Source organism: Oryx dammah, unplaced genomic scaffold (assembly GCF_014754425.2).
Source record: "Oryx dammah isolate SB20612 unplaced genomic scaffold, SCBI_Odam_1.1 HiC_scaffold_23, whole genome shotgun sequence".
NCBI classification, from domain to species: domain Eukaryota; kingdom Metazoa; phylum Chordata; class Mammalia; order Artiodactyla; family Bovidae; genus Oryx; species Oryx dammah.
The window spans coordinates 72,362,998-72,383,437 of record NW_024070207.1 but is presented as its reverse complement, the minus strand read 5'-3'; the positions used below and the strand labels follow the sequence as shown (position 1 = coordinate 72,383,437).

General features: G+C 42.0%; 1 protein-coding gene across 1 annotated transcript; it reads right to left on the bottom strand.

Annotated features, from left to right (window-relative positions):
- Positions 1–10,967: 10,967 nt before the first annotated feature.
- On the bottom strand, positions 10,968–19,853 carry SNX12 (sorting nexin 12). Its single transcript, XM_040265733.1, has 4 exons — positions 19,547–19,853; positions 14,636–14,731; positions 13,242–13,366; positions 10,968–12,817 (listed from the first exon to the last, which is right to left on the bottom strand). Exons 1-4 carry the CDS (start codon positions 19,709–19,711, stop codon positions 12,715–12,717), a joined length of 489 nt encoding a protein of 162 aa, XP_040121667.1. The 5' UTR covers positions 19,712–19,853; the 3' UTR covers positions 10,968–12,714.
- Positions 19,854–20,440: the final 587 nt, after the last annotated feature.

Genomic DNA, 20,440 nt, shown 5'->3' with positions numbered 1-20,440 from the left:
CAAAGGTCTATCTAGTCAAGGCTATGGTTTTTCCAGTGGTCATGTATGGATGCGAGAGTTGGACTGTGAAGAAAGCTGAGCACCAAAGAATTGATGCTTTTGAACTGTGGTGATGGAAAAGACTCTTGAGAGTCCCTTGGACTGCAAGGAGATCCAACCAGTCCATTCTAAAGGAGATCAGTCCTGGGTGTTCTTTGGAAGGAATGACGCTAAAGCTGAAACTCCAGTACTTTGGCCACCTCATGCGAAGAGTTGACTCATTGGAAAAGACTGTGATGCTGGGAGGGATTGGGGGAAGGAGAAGAGGACAAAAGAGGATGAGATGGCTGGATGGCATCACCGACTCAATGGACATGAGTTTGAGTGAACTCGGGGAGATGGTGATGGACAGGGAGGCCTGGTGTGCTGTGATTCATGGGGTCGCAAAGAGTCGGACATGACTGAATGACTGAACTGAACTGAACTGATGTCTTCTCTAGTGGCTCAGATGGTAAAGTGTTTGCCTGCAATGCGAGAGACCTGGGTTCAATCCCTGGGTCAGAAAGATCCCCTGGAGAAGGGCATAGTAACCCACTCCACTATTCTTGCCTGGAAAATCCCATGGACTGAGGAGCCTGGCGGGCCCCAGTCCATGGGGTCGTAAAAAGTCAGACATGACTGAGCAACTAACACACACATATACGTATAACTGAGTGGCTGTGCTATATACCTGAAACTTACATGATATTGTAAATCAACTGTACTCTAATAAAAAAAAGTTTATAAAATAAAAAAATTGAAAATCCTTTTTTATATAATTTTTAAAACTTTATTAATTTTAATGAAATTTTGGCCATACCATGTGGCACGCATGAGCTTAAGTTTCCTGACCAGGGATGGAACCCATGTCACTTGCAGTGAAGGAGTGGAGTCTTAACCACTGGACCATTGGGCAAGTCCCTGAAAATTCTTAAATGAGTTATGTACTCAATGTTCTTCCCACTTCCCATCACTCCACAGAAATTGCCATTGCAAAGGTCACTAAATCTCACAGATGCCTTTCAGTCCTCATCTTACTTTGGTCTCTCAGCAGCATTTAATACAGTCTTAAATGTACTCCTTCCTTTCTTCCTTCCAACAATACTCTATTCCCTTGGTTTTCATGACACCTCACCCTCCAGGTTTTCCTCCTATGTCTCTTCCCATTCCTTAGCTTCTTTTATGAGCTTCTCCCTTCTACCTCCTATTCCCTCTATAATCCAACCAAAGGCAGATAGGATATGATTGGGGAATTATTATGGAAAGGTTATCAAACTACCAACATCTGTTGAGTCATAGAAAAAGTTAGAGAATTCCAGAAAAGCATCTACTTCTGCTTCATTAACTATGCTAAAGTCTTTGACTGTGTAGATCACAACAAACTGTGGACAATTCTTAAAAGATGGAAATACCAGATCCCCTTACCAGCCTTCTGAGAAACATGTATCAGGTCAAGAAGCAACAGTTAAAACCAGACATGGAACAACAGACTGGTTCAAAATTGGGAAAGGAGTATGTCAAGGCTGTATCTTGTCATCCTGTTTATTTAAATTCCATGTAGAGTACATCATTTGAAATGCCAGGCTGGATGAAGCAGAAGATGAAATCAAGCTGGAATCATATTTTTGGGGGGGGAAGGTAAACCTTTATTTGGAAAAGAGAATTCAAAGGACCCCATTTAAATCCCCCTTTCATTTCCAAAACAGAAACAAATAAGAAAACAAGGAAAAGATTATATCTATCAAGCTCCTGCCCTCTGTCATCTTTAGCCATTTTTAAACTACATTTCCTGACAGAAGAGAACAGCTGATGATGGGCTCTAGTTCTAGGTTCTAGGAACCAAGGAAGAGACAAACAGAGTGGATGGTGGGGTGTGGACAGATGGGCCTGGGGCTCAGACAGGCACATGCCCAGTACCCAAGAAACAATGTTTAAAAATATACATGCATAGATAAATTCCCCAGAACCTAGGCATGGAAAGCTTATAACCATGAATACAGCAGCAGAATTCAAGTTCAGTCTTTGGCTCTCAAAAAAGAAAGGAGAAAACGTGAACCTCACCTAACTGTCCCTAACTTTAGCCCCTCAGTTATATCCTCCAGTCCCATTCTGGGGGCCACATCTGCAGGGCCAACAGCTACTCTGAATGATGGGAGGTATGAGGAGGAGCCAGCCAGGAACATCCCACGCCAAATCCAGCAATGAAAGATTAAAGCCTGCAGGTGACTCATGTGGGAAAGGGAGCGCCCTGAATGGGCTAGAGTGTCCCGCCATACCAGGCGAGGGAAAGCAGAGGCAATGAGCAACCAAGGCCTTGCCAACTGGAGCAAACCCTCAAGCACTGCCACCTCCAGGTCTCAGGCCACTTTTGCCCAAGGCTGCCTTTCTACTGAGAAGGTTTGGCCTGAGCTAAATATCAGGCTTTTCTAGGGGCAAAAAAAGGGAAGGGAATGGGGGACGTAGCAAAAAGTAAAAAGCAGTAGGAGGAGAGAAGCAGAGAGTTGCAGCTGAGGGGTGTGAGGAAAGAGAGCAAGTCCCTGAGGTCTTGAGTCCTAGCTGAGGCCGCTGCCTGCTCTCCCCCCCGCTGGGACTCTCACCCTCACCTCAGTCCTCCAGTGAGACCAGAGTTTCCTGACAGCTCTTTCTCCTCAGCCTTAAAGAGCTTTGAACCTTGAACCACTATCTCTACCCACTGATCCCCCCACAGTTCAGCCTGGAGAAAGGGACAAGCCCTAGGGGAAACACGCAGGCCTGTGGGGAGCTCTGGGCAGGAGGCTGAGGCTGCTAAGACAGCAAATAAATGTACTCTTTAGTCTGCTGCTCCAGGTTGTGGCAACCACTTGTTCCAGAGCCCGGATGAAGAGGATCCCCTGGTTGGCCAGATGAATGCCTAATGAAACACAGCGGATAAAAGGACCTGGTTATGCCCTCCACCGGCCCCAAGGCCAACAGCCCCAGTGTGGAAAGCAGGCTAGTCAGAGACAGGCATGACCGCACGTAGCAGTTCCACCCCGAGAGGATGCAGACATGACACAGATTTTAAGCCACTTGTCTGCTGATGAGTAAGGCTGTGTTCCCACTGTTTGGTTGGGCTAATGGCAACTTCTGGAAGGGCTCACACCAGTAGTTCAGTTCAGTCGCTCAGTCATTTCTGACTCTTTGCCACCCCATGAACTGCAGCATGCCATCACCTGTCCATCACAAACTCCCAGAGTCCACCCAAACCCATGTCCATTGAGTCAGTGATGCCACCCAACCATCTCATCCTCTGTCATCCCCTTCTCCTCCTGCCCTCAATTTTCCCCAGCATCAGGGTCTTTTCAAATAAGTCAGCTCTTCGCATCAGGTGGCCAAAGTATGACAATATCTACTAAGATTATAAATGCATATAGTTTATGACACCACTCCTAGGTACATGTCCTAGAGTAGATGCTCAGATGTTCTCAAAAGGTGGTCCACAGATCCCTAGAAACCCCCAAGATTGTTTTGGAGGGTCTGTGAGATTCAAAACTTTTCATAAAAGTATTAAGACAGCTTCCTTGGTGGTCCAGTGGTTAAGAATCTGCCTGCCAATGCAGGGGACACAGGTTCGATCTCTGGTCCAGGAAGATTCCACATGCTGTAAAGCAACTAAGTATGTGCCACCACAACTAACTGAAACTACTTAAGCCAATGCACTCTAAAGCCTGTGCTCCACAACAAAAGAAGTCACTGCAATGAGAAGCCCACGAACCACAACTAGAGAGTAGCTCCCACTCACTGCAACAAGAGTAGCCCCTGCTAGCTGCAACTAGAGAAAGTTTGTGCACAGCAATGAAGACCCAGTGCAGCTATAAATAAATAAAGTATTAAGATGTGTTTGCCTTTTTTACTGTGCTGACATTTGCACTGATGGTGCAAAAGCAATTGTGGGAGAAAAAGAAAAAGCAAAGGTGGATAAAAGGCAGTAGGACCAAGCTGTACTAGTAGTCACTATTTTTTAACCACCACACACTTAAGAATGTCCTTGATGAAGCAGTAAAAGTTATTACATCTCCATTGTTGAGTACATGGTTTAATATTTTGTATAACAAAACAGGAAGTACAGATAAAAGTATTTCTGTTGCATACTCAAGTTCGGCTGTGCCAAGGAAAAGCACTTGTGAACCTGAGTTGTGAGCTGAACTAGTCACTTTTTAAATGAAACACCATTTTTCTTGAAATAACAACTGACAGATTTAACCATGGATATTCAGACTTGGGTTCTTGGCAGGCGTTTTCTTGAAATGGACAAAATGAGCCTGTTGCTTCAAAAAAAAAACTGACAGAATCTGAGCTTTTGAGCAAAAAATAGAATTTTTGAAAACTTATACCTCCACCATACATAGGTTTGGCAGCTTTTCAATACTTAAAGACTTCTGATGAGAGCAATGGTGATATTAATGAATGTGACTTTTTTGACACTGTATAATGAACTGTGTCAACATTTGAAAGATCTGTGTAACAGTGAAAACAACACTTTCCAAACTTCCAATACATGTTATAAAATCATGCACCCAGTAAAAGATCTATTAAAGTACAAGGCAGACTAATGGATTTTAATATAACAAAATATGAAAAGTTGACTAATACAGTTTCAAAATCCACATTAAAAGTAATTTTTTAAAAAGTAATCTTTAAGAAACTACCACTTGTTAAGGATTGATGTAATATTAAACAATATACACAATTATTTGAAAAGGCTATTAAAATACTGCTCATTTTTCTAATTACACCTGTGTGATATATTTTAACCAAAACATCATAGTAGATCAAATACAGAAGCAGATATTAGAATCCAGATGTTTCCTATTAATCCTATTTAAGAGACTTGCAAAAAATGTTGCACAATTTTACTGTTCTTTTTTAGCTTTGCAAAAGTAATTTTTCATCTACAAATATCATTTAACGTGTAATTAGTTTATTGCTGTTATTTTTAATGACTATTTTTAAATTATCACTTTGTAATTTCTAATACATTGAATAGTGATAGATATAAACCCACATAAACAAATTTCTTAGGAGTGTAGAGGGTCCTGACATTAAAAAGTTTGAAAACCACTTTCCTAGAGAAATTCTGACAAAAATGTCAAGTCAGGAAATGTTCATAGCAGGGCTCCTTGTAAAAGCCATATCAATAAGGAATGGTTAAATAAACCATTTATTAGCCATTCTATGGCATGTTTGTGTATAGTCAGTTGCTCAGTCCTGTCCAACTCTTTGCAACCCCATGGACTGCAGCCCACCAAGCTCCTCTGTCCATGGAATTTTCCAAGCAAAAATACTGGAGTAGGTTGCCATTTCCTTCTCCAATTCTATGGCCTTTTTTTTTAATGAAGTAAATCTTGATATTAGTGAAATTAAAATGTTTCCAAAACATTGAATGAAAAACTTTCAGGATACGTACAGTACGGTATACTTTTTGCACAAACAGACACACCACATTGTCTTTTAAAAAGAGTTGGAAGACTACAAGGATATATACAAAACAGTTGATAGTGGCTACCTTTGGGAAGGGTAATGGGACTAGGGCTGTGGGTAATGGCCAACGTGTACTTTAGCACCATTTTTGTGTGATGTTTTGAGGGCTTCCACCGCCCCCACCAAGGAGAATGTGCTAGTGTAATTAAAAATAATTGAGGGGAAGGAATAAAGCAACGAGGTCAGGTCCACTGACACTGAGAAAGAAAGGGCACTGGCTCTGAATCCCGGCTGAGATGGCCGATGTATTTGCTGCAGTCGTTCTGGAGCTGATGAGTCTCAGAAAAAGCGAGCGGTGAAATCAGGCGATGGAGGGGATGGTTGGCTCAGTTTTGACCACCTGGATGGAGAAATTTCTGAGTCAGGCACCCCCTGCTTCCTTCTTGGTATTTAATTCAAAGGAGGCCTTCACAGCCGCAGAGTCCAGCCTCTCCCGCTTCCGGCTTCACCTCTCTCTCTGGCCTCCGTCCAGGTCCCGACCCCCACTCCCCTGGCCGCATCAGAGGAAGGGCTCGGGACCAGCGGTAGTGGAAGGAGCCCTGCAGGTTAAGGCACGGCCCCTCTAAGTGCTAGGCAAGGAGAGTACGGCAGTGTCGCGGCGGCACATCCGGAAACACTGTGTAGACGCCAAAGCGTGGACCTGGGGTGACGGGGTTGGGGGGTGGTTAGAGGGTAGCTAGGTTGCGGGATACAGCAAGTTACCGAACAAGCCAAACGAGCTCCGAGGTATCCCGCCGACTCTTCCAGGTGCCCTGAGGCAGGTTATGCTTTCGAAACCAGTGCCACAGGGTCCCCATTGGTCTTCCATCCCAGCCAACCAGCTGGAATCCCTATGGCCCACCCCCTTGATTAAGAAGCCAATCAGAGGAGAGTATGTGCTTCCCGTTGCATAGGACCAATTAAGTTTGCTCATTTCTGACATGTGGATAGCCAACCAGAAGAGCGGAGGCCTGGCGAGTCGGCCTCTTATTTCAGTCCCAAGCTCTATCTACGTCACTGTCCTTGTCCCGTCCCTACCTGTAATCTAAATAACCGAAAAGGAGATCCAAGCTGGAGGGATCGTGGTCCAAAAGGCAAAGTGATATCTCCCTGAGTTTCTAAGGAGATTAGCCCTGAGGTCAGATGAGCCTGTGGTTGAGCTATCAGTCCTGTTCTGGGATTGGCCTCAAGTAGTGCCAACCTGAGAAAAGTACTGGTCGCCATGAGAGCGCCTCAGATATGTTGCTTTGCCACTAGGCTAGTAGTTTCATTTTCCTCCAAACTGAGGTGGGAAGAAGGCTAGGAACATCCTGGACCTTTAATTGATATGGGTTTTTCTATAATAAGAAGTATAGGGATGCTCAATTAGCAGCAATAGATACTGCTTATAGAACTAAAATGAAAAGTATGGGGAAATTTTAAAAAACCTGACAGTGCTATCATTACAAATAAATGTGCCAGGAAATGCAAATTAAAACTAAGAAACACCACTTTCACCAAATAGTATGGATAACTATGAATTGTTTAATATTTTTCCACTTTTGGCAAAGAAACGTTTTGGAGGGAAACAGGATTTCTCCACTTTTGTAAAGTTACAGAAATTCTCATTTTCTGTAAGTGGGAAACTAAACTGCACTCTTTAAGAAGGTACCTTAGTAGTACCTAACAAAATGTAAAATGCATACATCCTTTCACCCAGGAATTCCTTCTCTCAAAATCTATCCTACAGAAACACTTAAAACACACAAGGTTATATGCAGCATTAGTTATAATAGTAGATGATTTCCACCAATAAGTGAATCATTAAATGTTGATACAACTACACTGTAAAATGTTATGTCACCATTTTTAAAAAATGAGGTAAATTTCCATGTACTGAGAGGAAGTTCACACAATATTACAAAATAAAGTTGCAAAATACTTCATAAAATATTCCATTTTGTTTTCAAAAAATTATATACAAGTGTGTGAGTACTGATGATGTTTATGTGTGTATGAATATACGTATATATTCATATACATGCATTTGTGCATAGAAAAATGCCTAGAAGACCCATACCAAATTAGGTTATTCCTGAGGAATGGAAATAGGGTTAGGGAATAAGGAGAAATCTCACTTTCTACATATTTATGTTTTTTTTAATTTTGTCAACTAGCATTAATTACTTTTGAACTTTCATCACAATAAAACATTTTAACAAAATTGGCACTTTTGTAATCAAAGCTATAATTTATATATTTTAAATAAGAATAACTACATATAGTTATGAGGTGATTATTTCATTTAAAAATTTTGGCTAGGGTCTTCCTGGTGGTCCAGTGGTTAAGGTTCCATCCTTCCACTGCAAGGGATGCAGTTTGATCCCTGGTCAGGGAACTAAGATCCCTCATGTCACTTAGCAAAAAAAAAAAAAAAAATTTCTTAAATAATAAAAATTTTGGCTAGAAGATCTATGAAAAAATTATGGCAACTGTAAATCAAATCACCACTAAGATTCAATGGGGTACTCATGACACAACAGAATATGTGCAAAGAAAATCTAATCAGGGTAACTGAAGAGTCATTCATTTCTGGGAGAGAAAACCTAACTGCACCATAGCAAACCACATCACAGAGGGAAAACTGTGCTTTCACCTTTTTTGATAGCATCACCTCCAGGGTTTCTCAACTCCTTGAGAAACAAAGGTTGAAAATCATAAACATTAGAGATTTAAGATAACTCATATATAATTTAGTTAAACCTCCTCACTTTATAGCTGAGAAAACAGGCCCAGAGTGGTGATGCAATTTGCTTAAGGAGCTATAGCCGACTAATAGCATAGCCAGCTCTGAACCCAGGCTTCTCTTCCAGGTTTAGTACCCTTTCTACTACTTTTCAGATCTTCCTGTGTCTTTATTCTGATGACATATTAGGGAATATTTTAAGTCTTATGAATATTAATATCTAATATTCTAATATTCATATTCTAATTGAATATTAGACATCTCTATTTAAATTTTAGGACAAAAATGCATAACAAAATATTTAATAATATCCCTGCACTAGCACAGATGATCAAAGTTGATTGTATTTGGACAAAAGAAGTTAACTGGATAAGAAATAACATTAAAAAAACATTTTCTTGAAAAGTAATGCATAAATTTCTGTGAATCTAACTGTATTTTACTATTCATTTAAGAACTACCATTTTATCCAATTTGATTGTTCTATTGGCAGTGCCTCTTAATCCTTTACCTTCAGTTTATCTATATTAAGTAGCTGTTGATCTATATACAAACATTTAAAACCACCACAGAAGTACATATTTAAAAGAAGCCTGCTGCGATTTTAAAACTCCTTTATTCTGTATATTGTTAATAATTACCTGTTTGTCTCTTTTGTAAGGAATGACTTTTCTGTTCTCAGAAGGGTAGACAGACAGACAGGAGGGAGAGAGAAAATAAAAGTAAAATAGGGAACAATTCTTTTGTATAACGTAAAAAAGATAAGAAGAATGAGGGGTGGTGGGTGGTCGGGAAGGCAGAGAACCACAAGCTAAATGAGTCACAAAGTGTTTGTATTTTTAAAGTAAACTTGAATATTGTGATATATAGATGGACTAACAACCACCTAAACTTCAGGCTATAATTAAAGTGGTATCCAGTTTTAGACTCTCTGACTTGGGGACATATGAGGACCTTGGAGAGACTTCAGAATAATAAAGATAAAAGGGTTAAAAATGAGTGAAGTGAGGAAAACTCAAAACTGTTATTGTGTCTGAGAAGATGACAGATGACTCAACAATCCTCAAAGATAGGAAGAAATATCTATTTCAGTCAGCAGTTAGTCTGCATTTCCAAAGCAAAAGAGTAATTTTACTTAAATTATTACAGCATGTATTTGAATATGGAAATGCCTTACCTAGGACACCTCATCAAATAAAAACTCCAAAGAAGCCTGAATGCTGTTCATCTCTCCCACTCTATACTAGCTCAACTCATCTCAAAGAAAGGTTCAAAGGGTAGCTAAGCCATCTTTGGAATGTGAAGATTTAGACTTCCCTTGGGTATAGCTACTATATTCAAAAATTTTTGTTAGCCTCTGTCGCCCAGCTTCCAGTGAAAAGCTGAGTTGCTTCTGCAGATGCTATGGAAAAAGAGGATTAATTAGTAGTAAATACCTAGATGCATGCATAAACTTGAATCTCTTACAAAAAGTATGCTTCTCCTTCTCATTGTTCATGGGCTTGGATTTGGGGTTCTTTCAGAACCTGGTTACATTTGAATCCAAAGAAATAATTTACCTGACTGACATTAAAAAGAAAAAAAGACAACTAACTAGATATATCTGGACCTCCTGTCTCTGGCATTTTTTGTCTTACTGAGATATCTCCTAAACTAAAGTATAAAAAGTATAAAGTCTATGCAGAAAGAGAATGTAATCATTTTATTTGTACCTTGAGCACCCACCCCATCACAGCCCAACTTTTAGCATAAGGCTGGGCGCACAGGCAGCTACTGATTAATACTTGTAACATATGTTATCTGTCAAAATTTTGTTAATATTTTTATAGCTGCTTTTTCTGGTTATTCTATATTCATTCTCCAATACTGCTGCCTATGAAGGCTATGTTTCTCTTATTATTCTTCCTTTTTCTCATCTCATAGAAACAGCTATTCTTCCCTATTCCCTCAGATATCTTTAAGTATCTGATTCCCAAATCTCTTTAACTTCTTCAATTCAGTCCCCACTTTTATACCTGGACTAAAATATCACTGTTAAGTCATCTTAATTCATCATGTTTTAATGACATCACTTTCTATACCTTCTTTTCATGCTCAACTACATGATTAAAAGTAGCTTTGACTTCCCAAATGCCAAGATTCCTAACTAACCTATCATTCCAAACCTTTCCCAAAACCCACTTTGTGCATGAAGCCACTTGAGAACCCAACGGTCAAGTGAAACTATCCATCCATCAAAAATTCTCAGAGTTCACTCACCTTTCTGCCTACATCAAATTTATTTGAAAGGAAAACATCTCAATTGAGGTAAAAAGCCTATGAAAAAAAGTGTTTGTAGGGCATGTGTGGGTGTGTTGGAGGATGAGCATATGCACACGTTTATGTACACATATAGCATTTGCATATACATACACACACATACTATAAATATGTTTTGCCCAAATTAGCACAAACCTACAAGCTTAAAAAGCAAATTTGCTAAATCTGACCCAAACCACAGTTACTGAGCCCTATGGCTACTTCCTCCAAGCAGATGCATTATCTCTGTGACAAAGTCAATTGGAAGTTGCAAAAAGGACAGGTAAATACTGCTACAGGTAGCTTGGATTCTGCTTTTTAAAAATTTAAATGTAGAAATTACTTATCACTTTAAGACACTGACCATGTTAATATAATTCTGCACAATACCCAGAATATTCTAGAAACTAAAAAGTACTAAATTTACAACTTAAACAGGAAAACAGAGGCTTGCTTCACAGTGGTTTAATATGAACAGAGTTGAATATGACATTGTCTGACAGAGGAATGAACATTTTGCTGAATGAAAGCCCCGAGTCAGGATATATACACAGCATAAATGGGACCTCAGGCTCTCAGCACTTGTGCACAATGAAAGAAGGAATCTTTAAAAACAAATAGTAACAGAGGATACAGATGAAAAAGGCAGCAACAACACCAACACTGGAAAGGTGGGAAAGGGAGCAGAGCGTCTCTCTAGGGGCTGCTCAGGCCCGGTAGCCGGAGAGCTGGTCTGTCTCAGGGAACTTCAACATATAGATGGACTTAAACCCCACGTTAAAATCCAATCCTTAACCTCTCTGTTCAGGGTCTTGTCAGAATCAGTAATCCTTTTCCCCAAGACCCTATATAAAGAACTCCAACCCTTCCATGACAGAAAGTCTAAGCAAAGGGCCCCCACTTTTAACCTGACATCAGAGTTAACCTGCTCCCATCCCACCACTTGGGATAGACATTGGGTTCCAGCAAACAAACCACCACCTCCCAGATAGAAGCCCAGGAAAGCTGCCAGCCTCAAGAAGCTGCTTCAGACTCTAAGATTTAGGAAATCTATACCCAGCTGCTAACCCTAGCTCACCTTCTGGGGAGAATACTGGGGTTCCATGGGAAACAAGTGCAGGCAATTCAATAACCCTGTGACCAAGCTGGGGAGGGCAGTGACAACTCTTGCCCCTAAGCCCCATTCAACAGCTCAAAGTGCTTAGGAGAAGTCAGACTGTGTGGTTTGTTCATGTGTTTCTACCTTGTGGCAGCACTAAATAGGATGGGGGCGGGGAGGAGAATGGAAGGAAGAGAGTGGTGATGTCCTTCCCTACCACTGGGAGGTACCTAGAAAATGATCTACTCCCACCCTTCAGGGAGTTACCTGGCAGTGGTGAGTTCCCCCAAGCCCTCAAGCCACCAAACCTGCAAAGCTAACCCATAAAAGTAGCGAGGACTTGGGGAGAGAGAACTGCTGGCCCAGCCCATACTGACTCACCTGCTGGTGAGCAAGAAACAGGTAGCCAGAGTGGGGAGCCACAAAGGAGGGGCTAGGCAACAGGATCTCCCTGACTGTCCTATGGCTTTCTTCTGACTCTGAAGCAGCCATGATGATGGGCCCAAAAAACCCACACACCTTGCTCCATAAACAGACTGCTTAGACCCTAGAATTACTGCCATGAAAAGCAACAAGGGAGAGAGAAAGTATAACAAAAGAAACTCTTGAGAAAACTGGGAAAAGGCCTAGAGAAAATGAGAGCTTCGGGGTCTCTCCCAAAGAAAAAAGTTCATGCAGGTAGGAAAGGCAGGGTCTTTCCCTGCTCAACGTTCCTGGTTAAACCTAAGAGTAAGAAAAATCCCCTGGACTTGCAGCATCAGTATGTATCCAAGTGCCCCACCAACACAAGACCCACGCCCCCAAGGTTGGCCTTCTGGTATGGGTAAATGCCCAAGAAATTGCCTTCCAGTCCAATACCCCCCACCCCCCCAATCCCAAGCAAAGGGCATCTGCCTGTGGTTTCCCACCTCTCCTTAGAGAAGAGGATCCTAGCAGAGTGCCCATGGTATAGTCAGGTACCAAGGAACACAATGCCAGCCAGTCTATCAGGCCAGGGGATGGACAGACAACTTCAGATCAGAGAGAGAGAGAGGCTTAGTGTAAAAACCAATGTCATTTCAGCAGGAAAGTAGAGGGCAAGTGGTGAGAGGGGCTCCTACTGGCGCACCTTCCCAGGGACGTAGTTCCTGTCAATTGCCTCCTCCTGCAGGAACATGTGTAGGCAGCGTTCGTTCTGAGCCAATGGGTGCCCAGCAATTCTATAAAGAGACCAAGATGGTTATCAGTAGTTTTGGGGACTAGAGAGAATTTACAGAGGGGCACGGCTGTGGATGTGGACAGGGGAAGAAGGGCAAAGTCAGCCCTGAGGTTCAAGCAAGTAAAGGACAGCTGCAGGGCACCATTTCAACCATAATACTAAAGAAAGGAAGGGGACAGAGAGGTAAGGTAGGGGCAAATTCCTAGACACATCCAACATGCAATGCTTCCTCAGGCCCTGGGGTACAGGATCAGAATTCTGCTCAAAGGAATGGAGTTTTACTGTCCAGTGACCCCAGTACACAATGCTGTGGTGCACCCCAGCACCACATCATATTACCCATTACAAAAGAGCAGAGAGATGAAACATACAGAAAGACTAAGATGGCAAAAGTAGCAAAAGGAACCCCCAGGAACTTGGCTTACTTGTTAATAAACTGTTCCAGGCCCTGCCTCCTTTCTTCAATAAAGGACTCCTCAAAGATCCCTTCGTCTCCTCGGAAAGGGAGCTGCCGCTTCAAGGCTTTCCCAGGGAGTGGTGGTACTACAATCTGTAGGCAGATGCAAAATATCCGTGGTAATGCATTGTACATTTAATTTCCTATTAGGAATAGGGTCCATCCTATGCCATAGTTCAGCAACTTGCAAGAACTGAGATCATAAGAACAGTCAGGGGTGTGGAGAAAAGGGAACCCTCTTACACTGCTTGTGGGAATGCAAACTAGTACAGCCACTATGGAGAACAGTATGGAGATTCCCTAAAAAACTGGAAATAGAACTGCCATATGACCCAGCAATCCCACTGCTGGGCATACACACCAAGGAAACCACAATTGAAAGAGACACATGTATCCCAATGTTCATCGCAGTGCTGTTTACAACAGCTAGGACATGGAAACAGCCTAGACGTCCATCGGCAGACAAATGGATAAGAAAGTTGTGGTACATATACACAATGGAATATTACTCAGCTATTAAAAAGAACACATTTGAATCAGTTCCAATGAGGTGAATGAAACTGGAGCCTATTTTCCAGAGTGAAATAAGTCACAAAGAAAAACACCAATACAGTATATTAATGCATATATATGGAATTTAGAAAGATGGTAACAAAGACCTTATATGCGAGACAACAAAAGAGACATAAAGAACAGACTTTTGAACTCTGTGGGACTCTGATTTGAGAGAATAGCATTGAAACATGTATACTACCATATGTGAAATAGATGACCAGTCCAAGTTCGATGCATGAAACAGGGCACTCAAAGCTGGTGCACTGGAACAACCCAAAGAGATGGGATGGGGAGGGAGGTGGGAGGGGGTTTGGGATGGGGGACACATATATACCTGCAGCTGATTCATGTCAATGTATGGCAAAAACCACCACAATATTGTAGAGTGATTAGCCTCCAATTAAATAATTTAATTTTAAAAAAAGAACAGTCAGGATGGCTCAGGTCAAAAATTAATCCAACTCTGTTTCTCTAGGACAGGTTTACCATCTCAAAAGAAAGGAAATAAACTTCAAATATTCTTCACTTTATTTAACAGTCCACTACCATCCAAGAATTTAGCTCAACTTTCCATTTTTAGCACCTATAGGAATTAAGTTGTATGATTTATCTATCCACTGAGTCAAGTAATAATTTTTCTTTACAATTTCTCCTGAACTTCCCACTTTCAGGTCTCAAAGGGTATCACTCAGATCTAACATTGGGATTTGGTAGATAGAGTATGTTCACCCTCCCTATTGCCTTCAAGATTTTATAAACCTATGGAGCTCTCCTCTCCCAAGGGTCACACAGGGAACAGGGCCATACCTTACTATCTCGCTCCAGCTCATTTTTTAGCCACTCAAAGTCACTGTAGCGCCGTCGTACACAGGACTCCTTTAGTTTGAAGATAGGTAGGTTTGTCTACAAGGAGAAAGAATGAGAGAAGAGAGATGGTAAGTAACACTCAGCCTGCGATGGCCACCTGTCACAACCACTTGAACACGTCTTAAGAAAAGAAACAGCTCCTAAGGACCATGCTCCTATAACCCTTTTGAAACACCACTGGGTGAATACCAATTCTCACCACATCCAGCCTTGTCAGAGGTGGTGATCAGAAGTCTCATGCTGCTTAGAATTTATCCCACAAATAGACTTGAAGTTATACATAAATATGTGTATACAAGGGTTTTCACTGAATTTTCTCATTTGTAACAATAATAAATGTCCATCGATAGATAATTGGTTAAATAAATTATGGTACACTTGCAGAGTGGAATACAACTATGAAAAGAATGAGAAAGATATATATGTCCCAATATGGAAAGATATTAAGCATTAAAATCAAGGCACAGAACAGTACATAGTCTGTGTTTTTAAAAGAGGTATGTATACATGTATATATTTATATTTATGAATTAAAACATTTATGAAAAGACACTGATAATAGTGACTGACTTTGGAGAATAAAGCTAGACAACTGAAATGGGTAGGTCACATTTTTCACTGTACAACTTGAGTTTATCATGTGCATGTATTACATTTTCAATTGAAAAGTGAATTTACGGTCCCTGTGAAAAAAAAAAAAAAAAAAAACAAGAGATAAGCACCTCCAAAGTATGCTTTCCTTTGCTTTTCCTGTCCAAATCCTTTCCATTCTAAAAGTCCCAGCTCAAGTCCTACTTCATCCAGGCAATCTGTCCTGACAACACTGGCTTAATTTATTGGTCTCCTCCTCTGAACTCTTAGGATGCATAAGACTTTGGTATTGCCTGACACACTACTGTTTTATGCATTATGTTAGTCTTGCTACCAAAGTAAATTATAATTTCATTGAAATCAGGAGCCATGACTACTGCTGCATCTCCCTAAATGCAGATTATGCAAGTTACTCAATAAACACTCAATTGGTTAACAGTGAACTATGTATCTGTTTACCCTCCCCTTATCCAGAAAGTGCAGCAGAAATAGCAATTACATTAAGTTGGTTTTCCATAGTTTGCTCCCTGATATACATCAGCTGATTCCCACATTTTAATCACTTGAGAATTTTCCCAAGGCTCCACTGGCAACATGAACCTCCAACAAACAAAAAGCCCTGATCCTCACTCCTATCTATAGGTTCTAAACAGAAATAGCCAAGCAAATGTATTAATACTGACTATACTTCCTACCAGTCAATTCAGATCAGTAGATGGAAATAAAAGGAGCTAGTTTTTCTACTTTCTCCACAACTAACTCAGAGCAGGAAAAGGGCATTGGCACTATGCTGGAGCTTCACACATTCCTTGCTATGTTACGTTCTGTAGTCCTCATCTGGATACTGACTTTTCAGGATCTAGGTATATAGCATCACACAATAAAGCCAAATAACTGGCCAACTTACATTAGTTACAACTCTACTTAGGATCATGATCCCAGGAATGGCAGTGGATTGAGGTGGAATGAGAAATATGTAAAGCAGTATCTTATTAATGGAAGCAGTAGTTTCTTCAGAGAGAGGAACCTCCAGAATGCAGGAGAGGGAGACCTCGTTACAGTACAGCTGACCCTTGAACAACATAGTTTTAAATCACATGGGTCCACATGGGTCCACAGATTTTTTTCAGTATATATAGTATATCATTTTTGTACCTTTCGATTTGGTGCCATGTGCATGTATTAACTATTCAAAACAAGCCATTATAAAGAACATTCTCAGAATCCTGCACACAAATATGTATATGTATCAAATCATCACATTCTATACTTCAAACCTACACAATGTTATCACTGACTCAATGGACAGAATTTGAGCAAGCTCCGGGAGATGGTGAAGGACAGGAAAGCCTGGCATGCTGTAGTCCATGGGGTCGCAGAGAGTCAGACATGACTGAGCAACTGAACACCACCACCACACAACACTATCTGTCAATTATATCTCAATAAAGCTGGGAGTAAAAATAATCATTCAAGAAAAAAGCCATTCAGTATCTTGAGATTCTAGGTTTCCACCAGAGTTCATTACAAATACTGTGATCCCAAACAGTAGAACCTTAACTAGCAGGCCAACAGAAAAACGTAAGGAAAAAAGTGCTGAGTAGATTCTTCCAAGACACAGTAAAACCACCCACTGTCATTTTGTGGACTTCCTCCTTTGACTTACAAAAATGCTATTCTTCCCTACCCCCACAGGACGGTGACAATAATGACCTTTCATCTCAGCACCTAGCCAACTAAGGAAGGGGCTACTATGTACTAGGATACTCTCTCAGCTCCAACCTACAAACTGTATGAGAGAGACAGGATTGTGTAGTACAGGATACACAGTCCTTTTGCTCTGGTCAAAACAAAATCAAGGGAAAGGAAAGAAAGAAGCAAAGTTCAAGTCCAAAGGATAACTGACATTTGAAAAGTCCCATACATATCATGTGAAGTCACCAGAACAACTCTCCAGACTCATTTCTTGTGGGGGTGAGGGGGATAGATATTCCTTCCCTGAGCTATTATTATACAAATGAAAAAAGTCAGTGCCATCTGCTTCTACCATACACAATGCCCAACTCCCAAAGCCCATTCTCTGAGCCTCATACTCCCTATAATACCTACCATGATCAGTCACTTAAATTAGCAATTTAAAACCAAATGATTTCATCAATTTCCCCTCAGAGCTCAACAAAATATTAAAAGTCTATATAGCCATACAAATTAACAAAAATACAAATTAACTCAAACCCACAGAATTAGGAACTGCCATCAATCCTATCATTACCATACAATTAGTAATTGTGGAAAGGCTTGATGAAAAGCTTAGTGGGTAAAAAATCCTTGCACACTAAAGTTTTGCAACTAAGCACTGCCAAAGACACTACAATGTTGTGGAAAGAGTATGATGGGCTTCGGAGTCAGACAGATCCGGGTTCAAATCCCAACACTGCCACTTATTAGCTATGTGTACTTGGGTAAATTACTTATATTGCATTCCTCCTTAGTTTCCTATCTGTAAAATGGTGTTTTTGTAAGGATTTAGAAATTAAATCCTAGTTCAGTGCCTGACACACGACAGGCACTAGATGAACAGCTCTTGTTATTAGAAGTAGAGTAGCAAACAATTCCATTCATAATCCCTACAGCTCTTGGGTAATACATCAAGACAACGTCTCCAAAACCCCACAGCAGAAGAGTTCTTACACTGAACAAGTTATGCCCAGGCCTCTTTAGGTAATTAAGTTCTCTACCATTAACAGTTCCCAGCTTTTATCATATTTTGAGGGATCTAACATCCATTCTTCCCCAAAGAGATGATTTCATATAATTCTTATATAGATGAGTTTTTCTCATTTTCTGCTATTCATGTTTCTTTCTTCAGTTTGGACTTTGCCAAACTTGGAATTTGGAGATCACTTCTCAGATTTCAAAGTTGAGTTGGGACAGCATACTCTCTCATTCAATTCATTCATTCAAAAATAAAAGCACATACACTCTTTTAGGTCTTCAAATGCTGTTTGAGCAGCATGCTGTCCATAGAGAATATTCTGGCCCTCTAGTCTGAGAAAAAAAATAAGGAAAATTAGGAAATGGCTCTCAACCTTTTTGCCTGTAACCACTTCAGTGGGGGCAAAGAACCTGCAAACCATGTACTCTGCACATTCCATCCTTGCATGGTGGACTAAGAACTAGAGAATAAAGTCCTCTGTAGTGCACACTGGAAGAAGCCACTCCTGGAGCAGCACTTAAATGTCATATATTAAAGTTAACTACAGACCAAGGACTAATATAATGAATCCAAAAGGTTAATCTAGGGCAGAAAGAGTAAATGGCCATTCATATACAGAAAACCCAAATGAGAGCCAGTAAATACTGAAATAAACATTCTGGATACTTCAGATCTAAAGGGTCAGCACAAGATGAGGGCAGTGACTAACAATCCACCAATCCGAGTTGCAAGGTCACGTTTTCCAGTGAGCATGTAGTACCTGAGAAAACAAGCACCGAACACTTCTCTCTTTCAGATGTTAATTCTACACAAGTCTGGGAAGCACTCAAGGAGCCTCCCGTTCTTATATCTGCTCCACCAAGTCCACTGTCTCCCTTTCCTGTAGTCTCTCTTCCCTTTAACCCAGGCTTTGCTCAACCCCATCATCCACGACAGAGGATGAGATTGTTGGATGGCATCACGGACTCGACGTGAGTTTGAGCAAGCTCTGGGAGTTGGTGATGGACAGGGAAGCCTGATGTGCTGCAGTCCATGGGGTCGCAAAGAGTCGGACACGACTGAGCAGAACTGATCATCCACGGAGACCTAACCCTGATCCCCTTCCTCAGACTGACTTCCCACAACCTCGTTTTGGGACCCCGCAGCATATCGCTCTGGCTTTCCATCCCCCAGCCCTCTTCCACTCTTCCTTCCCTCCTTCTGTTGCTACAGCTCTGATTCCTACTTCCTGGAATTCCTCACTCTAATCCTCTCCACCCCCACCGTCTCCAGCCCTGCTTCCTTCTTGCTCCTGGGTACCTGTTTTCCCTCAGGCTGGTCATCAGGCCAGGAGTCCCCCCTCAGGAGTTTTCTGCATCCTCAGGCCACAACCTTGTGTGCAGACCTCTCAGCAAACCTACTAAGCCCCTAACCCCCAAATGACCCCTCAAGTGTTTCCTCCACCGTTAGCCTTCCCAATGGCAGTTTTTCCCCCTCCCCGCCCCCGCCCTTCCCGCCCAGCCGCCCGGTCCTCCCTCAGCTGTCTCCCTCACCCCGTGACTCACCCGCATGCGAACCTCATAGGTGGTGAAGCGCGCGCGGCCCACGCCCACCGTCTGTGGATTAAAGATGTCGATCTCCAGGAAGTTACTCGGAGGCCCGTAAGCGTCGGTCAGGTCCTGCGGCTTCGAGTTAAGGCGCCGAGTGTCAGCTACTGCCGTGTCCGACATCTTTCCGAAGGAGAGACCCAGACCGGGGAAAGGGGGGGTGGGGGGACAGAGACCGAAGACAGAGAGCGCGCACGGCCCCTCCCGCTTGCAAAATAACCAGCCAACCCACAGACGGCGGCGCCGCGCACGCGCGCCCACGCACGCACGCACGCACGCACGCGCACGCCGCCATGGCCAAGGGCCCGGAACCCTGAATAGCGGCTACGCTGACGGCCTGCACTCCTGTAAGAAGAAGGCATCATTCAGACTTCCGGGCGGTGTGTGTGCTGCCCCGGAACCTGCATCTCCAACATGTATTCCCCCAGTATCCTAGGAAGCACTACAGGGGAGGTCCGCCAATCGCTGCTCCTCGACCCAAGAAATTGTTTTTATGTTATGCATCCATCAGCAGTGAGCACTGCCCCGCAAGCTGGGATCCTACAGTGATAGGCCGAGGCCCCGGGACCTGAATACGTCCTGGTTTTGCGCGAAAATAGAAGGGTGGTCTCCCGAGGGTGGGGTTCCAACAATAGTAAAAACATAGAACGCAGCCTGGCCACTTGTGCCACTGATAGTTTCAGTTCATTTCACATGCAGTTGAGCACTCAGTGAGCGCTACTTACGATGACAGGAAAGCAACAAAAATGAGGTAAAGATGATTTCTCATCCTCAGTTTTCAGGAAAATGTGGACATATCTTCATCCTCCACTTGTTGCCACATAAAAGCTAATTTCAGGTATACTCAGATAT

Coding starts and splice junctions, on each gene's coding strand:
- SNX12 (XM_040265733.1), bottom strand. CDS start 19,711: ATGTCGGACACGGCAGTAGCTGACACTCGGCGCCTTAACTCGAAGCCG. Junction 14,732..19,546: donor CCTATGAGGTTCGCATGCGG/GTGAGTCACGGG, acceptor TTCTCCTTGTAG/ACAAACCTACCTATCTTCAA. Junction 13,367..14,635: donor AGCTGGAGCGAGATAGTAAG/GTATGGCCCTGT, acceptor ATCTGCCTACAG/ATTGTAGTACCACCACTCCC.